General features: G+C 45.3%; 1 protein-coding gene and 1 non-coding gene across 3 annotated transcripts in view; one reads left to right on the top strand and one right to left on the bottom strand.

Annotated features, from left to right (window-relative positions):
- Nucleotides 1–4,393, bottom strand: part of PLPBP (pyridoxal phosphate binding protein) — a 20,741-nt gene extending 16,348 nt beyond the window's left edge. The window contains exons 1-4 of one of the 2 annotated variants that reach the window (XM_077769525.1): nt 4,232–4,393; nt 1,681–1,788; nt 1,567–1,602; nt 616–691 (exon numbers count right to left, since the gene is read on the bottom strand). In XM_077769525.1, the coding sequence (XP_077625651.1) occupies nt 616–691; nt 1,567–1,602; nt 1,681–1,788; nt 4,232–4,330 (319 nt within the window). In that variant the 5' untranslated portion in view covers nt 4,331–4,393. Of the gene's footprint in view, nt 1–615; nt 692–1,566; nt 1,603–1,680; nt 1,789–3,007; nt 3,573–4,231 lie in introns of those variants that run through there. The other variant, XM_077769526.1, reaches the window with a different exon arrangement.
- On the top strand, nt 930–1,002 carry TRNAE-CUC (transfer RNA glutamic acid (anticodon CUC)). Its single transcript has one exon. It is a non-coding gene; the product is annotated as a tRNA-Glu (tRNA).
- Nucleotides 4,394–9,365: the final 4,972 nt, after the last annotated feature.

Consider the following 9,365-nt stretch of genomic DNA (forward strand, 5'->3'; position numbering starts at 1 on the left):
TTTTTTTTAAATTTTTTAATGTTTTATTTATTTCTAGGAGAGAGAGAGAGACAGCGTGAGCAGGGGAGGGTCAGAGAGAGAGGGAGTCACAGACTGAAACAGGCTCCAGGCTCCGAGCTGGTAGTCAGCACAGGGCCCGACGCGGGGCTCGAACCCACGAACCGCGAGATCATGACCTAAGCGAAAGTCGGACGCTTAACTGACTAAGCCACCCAGGCGCCCCTCTCTTGTAGTTAATTCTTAATTGTACTTCAATGTATACTATATTTAATTTATTGTATATTATTGTATTTTATTTACCACAGCCTTACATTCAAAGGGAAAAGGGTAAAAACATCTCCCCTGACAACTGAAAAATTTTATGGGCTACAATTCCTTATAATTTATTTGAAAGACCACCAAATGATACCTAACAAAGTAGGGTAGGTCTCCAAGTATATACAACCCAGGCTCTTTCCTTATATGAAGAACTAATGTTTCTTTTCCCCCCAAAACTCCAAAACACAAATGGTGAATGAGGACTATTCTAAAAGCTGTTCTCCTTTCCACAGAAAGTAGTATTAAGTAATATAATGACAGAGAAATTTTGTCTTCATGTTTAGGATTTTATCTTACCCATCAATTTGTTGACATTTTGTTTCTGTAGGTGGCCAATGAAGTGCCATTTGATCTCAGGACACGAAGACAGAATCTGAAGAGAAAAAGGTACCCATGTCTGACTCAGAATTTACGAAGGCCTTCCCGGCTCAAATACCTTACACAATCCCTTCTGACTTTTCAGGTCTATGCAATAAACTGCTATCACCAGCTTTAGCCAGGCTCTTAAGGATACTACTACCTCAGGCTTCTGCTCTGTTTCTCTTCCTTATTCCCATCAGCTCCCTCCATCTTTTAGATACCATCCATTAAGGATCAACTGACTATGGGGCACCTGGCTGGCTCAGTCGGTAGAGCATGAGACTCTCGATCTCAGGGTCATGAGTTCAAACCCCATGGTGGGTGTAGAGCCTTCTTTAAAAAAAAAAAAAAAGAAAAAGAAAGAAAGAAAGGATGAACTGATTAAAGCTTTACAAACTCAAAGGATCCAGGATTATAGCAAGCTCCTAAATCACCATATCCAAAAAGCTGCAAAGGAAGAAGCTATAGTCTTACTTTAAAAAAAAAATTTTTTTTTAATGTTTTATTTATTTCTGAGAGAGAGAGAGAGAGAGACAGCGTGAGCAGGGGAGGGGCAGAGAGAAAGGGAGACACAGAATCTGAACAGGCTCCAGGCTCTGAGCTAGCTGTCAGCACAGAGCCTGACGCGGGGCTCGAACCCACGAACCATGAGATCATGACCTGAGCTGAAGTTGGATACCCAACTGACTGAGCCACTCAGGTGCCCCCTATTGTCTTACTTTTAACAAAGAAAGAAAATCTAGCTGAGAAATATTTGGAGGTCAAGGTGAATATAGACATTTCTACTCCAGTCAACGCTGCTATAAACCCCAACCACCAACAAGTGTCTAACTTTCAACTGAAGAGCTGAGATTAGATGCCAACTCAAGAAGTTAGACATCCACTTACTTTAGGATTTGATGCTTTTTCTAGCAGTTCTTGAACCTGAAGGATAAAAAGAGAACAAGTGAGAAGCCTGGCAATCACAGCTCTTCCAAAGGCAGTTTGGAAAAGGGTTCTTACATAGTTTTCCCCGAAAGTGCGCTGGCCATGACTGTAGGCTTCAATCACCATGTCTGCAGGTTTGGTTTTGCTGACTGCTACTAGCCGGGGCTGGATGGCTGGGAGATCCTGCCAAGAGAGAAAGAGCCAAATGCGGAAACCTTTAGGAATATTATTCCAGTGAGTTCTATAAGATAGATACTGTAGAATCAGTTGGCACAGGTCTTAACCTGACATTTGGTAAACTCTATTATTCTAATACTGGAGGGAGACCAGTATCAAATAATGTTGATCAAATGTCTTTCAAATTTTTTACAAAATGTTTGTGTATTTTGAGAGAGAGAGAGAGAGAGAGAGACAGAGTGTGAGCAGGGGTTGGGGGGGGTGTGTAGAGAGAAAGGGAGACAACGAATCTGAAGCAGGCTGCAGGCTCTGAGCTGTCAGCACAGAGCCCTACGCGTGGCTCGAATCCACGAGCAGTGACATCATGACCTGAGCTGAAGTTGGGCGCTTAACCAACTGAGCCACCCAGGTGCCCCAATCAAACGTCTTTCAAATGCATGGCATCCAAATCTAAAATGGTAGCTACTTTAATACCTAGCAAGACAGTTCTCCCCTAGGAGAACCAGGAAAGTACGTAAAAGCAGTATTTCCTTAAAATGCGGTCTTTGACCAACTGCATCAGCATCATATGGGTACCACTCCAGACTTACTCAATTTGAATCTCCAGGGCTGTAGTCTAAGAATCTCCTTTTTAAATTAAAAAAAATTTTTTTAAATTTGAGAGCACAAGTGGGGGAGTGGGTTAGAAGGAGAGAGACAGTATCTTAAGCAGGTCCACGCCCAGCACAAAGCCTGAAGTGGGACTCGATGTGGGATCATGACTGGAGCTGAAATCAAGAGTCAGACTCTCAACTGACTGAGCTACTGATGCGCCCCTGAGAATCTCCTTTTTAAACAAACTCTTCAGATGATTCTCTTGCCTATCAAGGTTGGAGGTTTAAGAATCAGTTCATTAAGGGAAGGGATTACCTTCTGACTAGAGGGGATACCACTTCTGGCTTCTGAAACCCCAAGGTTAAGTTTTGGAAACTCATTCTGGTCCTGGGATATTCAGTAATATTGCCCCCCGCCCCCTCAAAAGTGGCCTGCGTAGGGTAGCTATGTAATTTATTGTTCAATCTAATTAAGAACCAGAAGCAGAACTGAGGCAGGGACACCACAAACTCTGGACTCAGGATTAGGCCCCTATGACCCCCTTACAGCCAGCACCATCACGTAAAGAGGAGGGAGGGTTTCCCTGAATTCTGCCACAACCAAATCTATTCAGAGGCAACAGGAGATTCACCTATCCTCATACAGCTCAGTTTCACACATCCGATCACCCTCTGCAATTTTTACAGAACCACTGTATCTTCCAAGGCTCTAAAGATTCAGATCCATTAGCAGAAAGTTTCAGCTTCCTTCTGAGGGACGAGGCATCACCAGCCTTTTATGAGACCACGCCATAACTCCCAGGATTACGTTGATGAATTGATGATTTCCAGAGAGAAAGGTGGGGCAGGCGCCCATCCGCCTGTGGAGTGATGCTGGGAGAACTTCCCAGAGTGAGGCTTACTGGGGAGATCCCTGGCTTTCCTTGGAGCATCGCTGAGAATCATAGAACATAATTGCCAGGCGGGAGCTTGAAAAGCAGTCAGAGCTCATTCCGTTGCCTATGCAGTTGAGGAAACTCAGGGCCAGAGTAGTTTGGTGACTTAGTTCAAGGTAACATCTCATTAGAAGCTAAGGAAAGGCTATGCTAACATAGGTCTTCGGTCTCCAGAAGAGCATTCGGAGTTCTGACACCACAAATGCTTGATCAGAGAAACGCTGACCTCTCTGTTCAGTTGGGTCTCACTGAGCACCATTCGGCTTAAACCTGCAGTGAGGGCAGAAGCTACTGACCCTCGATCTAATGAAATTCCAAGAGAAGACAAAATATATTATAAAGAGGGGTGGCGGGGGTGGGGGGAGGAATCTCCCTTTAAACTGCTTGGGACAGGGTGTCAGCTCCCCTCAAGCCCGAACGTGCTAGTGCAGCTCTGGTGTCTCCAGAATCCGGCCAATCCACCTTCTCTTTCACCGACCGGCGGAGCTGTCAGACGCTGCCACACACGTGATCTCGGGAGATCTGGCCTCCGCTGGGCACTCCTGTAGTAGACGTCTCCTCCTGCAGCCTCTGGGCACGGGACTGGCGCCGCTCCTCTCCGCTAAGGCCGTTGATCACTACACGAGGCGCGACGGGCAATGGTCGAGCCGCCGGGGGACTGGTCATCTTGCCGGGTGGTGGATACCTGCTGTTCCAACTAAGCCAACCTCCAGAAAACCTGACGGACTCGTAGCGAGGTGGCTGAGGAAACCTTCCGTTAACAGCGTTTGGGGGGCTCTGCAACCCGCGCCAATGCCAAGGCGGAAGGACGGCTCCCGCCCCTCCGGGAGACCCCTCTGCGTCACCGTGACGACCCATTCTCACGCAGGGGTCCCCCTCATCAATGCAGCCGCCCAGTCCCCACGCTGTCCCCTTCCTCACCCGCGGCCGCCGCGCCACAGCCTGCTGCACGCGCTCGTTCACTGCCCGCAGTGCGAACCCGACTCCCAGCTCCGCCGACATGCTGCCGGCTCTCCACATCCCCTGGGACGAACGCAGAGCCCCAGACCCGGGGGTCCCCTAGGCAGAGACCACCTTCCGGTCCCGCCCAGATCACGTCTGGCGTGACCCAATCGCCGCTCACCACCGAGTCGCCTCACCCAATCGACACCGGGCAGCGCGGGGGCGGGACGGGGGCGGTGTGGCGGGAGGCCCCGCCCCGCAGCGGCGGCCATCTTCGGGAGGTCGGCCCGGGATTACTGGGGACAGCCAGGCCCCCTCCTCTGGAAGCGGGGGCGGGTGTGCGGAGGCCGGCCTGACGCAGTTCCGGTGCCCCCTGGGGAGCTTTCCCCGTCCCGCTGCTGGAGCCGCTGTCCCCGTCCCCGCTCCTGTGGGAGCTTCCTGACGCAAAAAATGCGGCCTGTTCCGGGGTCATAGTCCCTTTCCGAAAGCCCCACAGATTTGCCTGTCCCTGGCGTTCAGAGCGCTGTGGACTAAGACTTCTGTGCGGGGGGAGAACCAGGATTCGAAGCTGCTAGAGCGGGAGTCAGGGCTGCTAGTGTCTCAGATGAGGCTTGTGAGGAACTGTTAAGAGATATAAAAGAAAAACGGTTTCTGAAGAAAACGGCACGATTCAAATGTATGGTTATTTCTTCTTGTCATCCTGTGACCAGTGCCGTCCAATAGAACTATGATGCGATCCACACAGGTCTTTAAAGACTTAACAATAGGCGCAGAAAACACATTTTAATGAATACATTAGATACATAATGTTAGAACCCAGTACCTTCAAAATAAGGTTTCAATATGTAACCAATAGGAAAGCTTCCTGGGACCTTTTTTATTGTACTTACCAGGTGTAGCGTTTTGACTTACAGCATGCCCCGGTTCGGGCTGTCCGTTGTTTCAAGACACCTGCGGCCGTGCTTCCTGATCAGAGAGCACCTGCAGCCTTAGATGGCCGAGCACGAGATTCAGTCCAATCTTGAGTGTCCTATGTGCCCAGCCCTGGGCAGTGTGAAGGTCATAAACATGACGAGGAGCCAAACAATATAAAGACGAACAGTAAATTACGAAGTTTAATAGTCAGATGGTGAAATAGTAGGTGCTGTGCGTAGGTAGAAAGAATCCTGTTAGGGAAAGTGTTTTTTGGCTGTACTGTTTAAAGGTTCTGGAACGCATTCTCAAACTGAATGAAGTGGGATGCTATTATGGTGGAGAAAGGGCCAAAGTGTGTTCCCCGGGTTGTCTTGGGGTGACTGGGCTGATTTCGAATCCTCAGGAAATAGAGGGCAATAGCCTTTCTTCTGTTACCATCTTCCGCGGCCCCAGGAACTGAACTGAGATTAAGTGTCCTATGTTGTATTCTGGGAAAATCACTTTGAGCAGAACTGAGGGTGCTTGCCATTAAGAACTACTTTTTGGTAAGTTTCTATTTACCAGATACAGGTAACTGGGTTGTCTATAAATCAGGGTTGTCAAAATGGCTCTGGACTTGATAATTTCTACTCCAGACAAAAATGATAAAAATTAAAAAAAAAATGACTAGAATAGTTTTTCATGCAGCTGATAGGTCTGGGGCTAGGCAGCAGAAAATGGTGAAATAAAGAGAGATTACAGTGATGGGAGTCATACTGAAGAGATGTATAAGAGGAAGCAATGGGTGAACGTGACATAAAGTGATACGTTATTTGGAAAACACTTATAAAACCATAAATACCTCATCAGAGCTAAAGGATGTGTAATCCAGGTGATAGGTTATTACGATAACAAGCAGGAGTAACTTCATAGGTCAGGTGTCATCTTTGATTTCTAAGGTCAACCTCCCCCACCCCCCTGCCTCCATTGTTGTGCATGGCTCCCAAAAGGGCATCAGAAGAGTGATTTGAACCTTCAAGTTAATAAGATAGTGGTGCCGAGATTGGGTAGTGGTGGCACAGGACTGACACATATTGAATTTTGGTTTTATTGTTGAACTGGAATCTTGGATAAGTTCCTGAAATTCTTGGTTTTTCTTTATATAAAATGGAGTCACAATCTCCTTCAGAGTTGCAGGGGGGATCCATCAAGATAACATGTAACACACTTATTACTGAGTGCTCTGCCGAAGCAAATGCAAAAATGTCCAATACATGTGAGTTTCCTCCACCCTTCTTATCTATTCAGCCAACAGTAATTGAGGCATTTCTCTGGAAAGGTACCTTTGGGGAGACCAGGATGAGTAAGACAGGCTTTACTGTGGATTCATTTCTAAGATGCTTTTCACCTCTAACATTCTATAACCCTATAGAAATAAATGGAAGTAAAGACAAAAAGATCAAGGCGACCCCGGTCTCATCATTTCACATTTTCCAATTTCTTTACTTCTTAGCTATGCCTTTGAATGAATTTGATTCCACTTTTTTCTCCTCATTTTCTTTTTTAGTTTCTTTTCCTCTCTCTGGGACATCAGATGTAATTTGACCTTTCATTCTTCCCTGCCACCTAATCCTTGAAAAATGGAAGTCCACAAACACGTCATCACCAGTAACCGTCTTTAAATTGCTCCAACAGTTTGCAGGGACAAAGGGGAAGAAGAGAAAGATTAAAAAGCCAAATACCCAGAGGTACAGATTATAAAATTTTATAAAAATCGAGTGTACTTATTCACCCTAAAGACCGGCAAGTTAGTTTAAAACATTCACCTCTATAGTTGGAGGCCCTGAATTATAAGAAATACATTCGTGGATTTTAAAACTGTTTCCTTGTGCGCATACTGTGATTCTTTCGGGGATAAAAAGAGATAAAATAATAGAACATTAACGTTGCCTGGTTACTTGGCTCTAAAGAGAAATGGGAGAAATAATGCCGGTGTCCTGGTTTAAATGAACTGAAGTCAAGAAACCATGACAACCATTCCTCAGCAAACATACTGTCACATTTGCCTTTTGAAATGTGAATATGGATTCTAGAACCATAGACCTGGGGAGGACCTTTAGAGATCATTTGATCTTTCATACAGAAAGGATGACATTTAAGCCATCCCGAACAGCATAGAGTCTCCCCAATTTTTGAAGCCCGTCAAGGAAAATGTTATTCACGCTAATCCCTGGAGTTATTTTCTATTTGCACACAACTACTTCTCTGGATTTCAAGTTTTAGCCAGGCTTATCTCAAGTAAAATCTTTTAAAATACTCAATTCTGGAAGCTAATTTCCTCTTCTGTGGTCTCTGAGGAGCTAGAGAATGCCTCGCCAACCATCGTGCAACTTTTGTCAATGTGAAGTCGCTAAATTCCCCTTCTGCCTTTAGTGGAGGCAACCTGTGGGCTTTATTGCCATACTTTTTAAATTTTGGTTTTGACATTATGTTTTGCTAGCCTCCTCAACTCTTTTTATTAAAAAAAATTTTTTTAATGTTTTATTTTTGAGAAAGAGACAGAGCATGAGCAGGGGAGGGGCAGAGAGAGAGAGAGATACGGAATCTGAAGCAGGCTCCAGGCTCTGAGCTGTCAGCACAGAGCTGGATATGGGGCTCGAACCCACAAACAGTGAGATTATGACCTGAGCTGAAGTCGGCTACTTAACTGTCTTCGGCCGCTTAACTGACTGAGCCACCCAGGTGCCCCTCCTCTTTATAAATTGGAGCTCAGAACCAGGAGTTCTCAACAGGACCAAACCTGCTTATTTTCTATATATGCCACTTCTGTAGAAGTTGTAATCTTAACTGTTTGCTGCATTTCAATATTGTTCTCCTTTCCCTCTCTGTGCTGAGCAATCTGTAATCTTCTGTTATCACATCTTGTTGATTTTTCCACGTAGTGGTACCCACTTTATAGTTGTGTGCTTCTGAGTCTGTTTTTCCAGATACTGAAAATGTTATTTTTGAGCACTCACACAGGCTAGGCACAGTGCTAATTAACCTCTTCCTTCACATGCATTGTTTCATTTACTCCACTCAACCCATTTTATAGATGAAGAAACTGAGGCTCAGAAAAGGTTAAAGAACTTAAAATCATACACTTAAGAAGGGGTCGAGCAGGGATCTGAATCATGGCCGTGTAACCCCAATAACTACATTCTTAACTTACCCATTCAATTGTAAGTTCCTATTTGTGTAGTGGCTCTGAAACCAAGAGAAAAAGTTTGAGAGCACCATTAAAAAACCTAAGAAAGCCTAGCCTAAGGTTGACAAATTTGGCAAATAAAAATACAGGATACCCAGTCCAGCATGCATTTCATATAAATAGTATGTCTCACTCAGTGTTTGAGACATACTTACACTGCATATTATTGGTCGTTCACATGAAATTCAAATTGAACTGAGGATCCTGTATTTTGTTTGGCAGTCTTAGGCTGGGCGGCTTTCCAGAGAAGAGACTGCGACTTTCTCATTAAGTTGGTATCAGAATGAGTTTTGGGTCAACTGAAGGTATCTCTGCCCTTTGGAGAAGTGCAGCAGTGTGTGGATTCTTTAAAATCAGCAAACCTCTACAGCACCCATCCAGAATCATGCCGAGTTTACAGATTAGTTGTTTACTGTTTCTGCAATGATAGTGGGGATATTCACCTGTGTATATATACATATAAAACTATATAGTTTTTTAATGTTTATTTTTTGAGAGTGAGTAAGCACACGCACAAGTGAGGAAGAGGGGCAGAGAAAGAGGGAGGGGGGCAGAGAGAGAGAATACTAAGCAGGCTCCATGCTCAGCACAGACCTAGAAGGGGCTTGATCACATGACTCTGGGATCATGACCTGAGCCACAATCAAGAATTCCCGGATGCTCAACCAACTGAGCCACGCAGGTGTGTCCCACTAGGGAGGGATGTTTTATTGCTTTATGTCACCTATTCTAACATAGCTATTGCTGAATTTCACTTTGATAAAAAAGTAAATACAGGGGCACCTGGGTGGCTCAGTTGGTTAAGCATCCGAATTCAGTTCAGGTTATGATCCCACAGTTTGTGGGTTTGAGCCCCATGTCAGGCTCTGTGCTGACAGCTCAGAGCCTGGAGCCTACTTGGGATTCTGTGTCTCTCTCTCTGCCCCTCCTCTGTTTGCATGCTCTCTCAAAAATGATTAAACGTTAAAAAAA

The sequence above is a fragment of the Crocuta crocuta genome, unplaced genomic scaffold, assembly GCF_008692635.1.
Source record: "Crocuta crocuta isolate KB4526 unplaced genomic scaffold, BGI_CrCroc_1.0 scaffold698, whole genome shotgun sequence".
Classification (NCBI taxonomy): domain Eukaryota; kingdom Metazoa; phylum Chordata; class Mammalia; order Carnivora; family Hyaenidae; genus Crocuta; species Crocuta crocuta.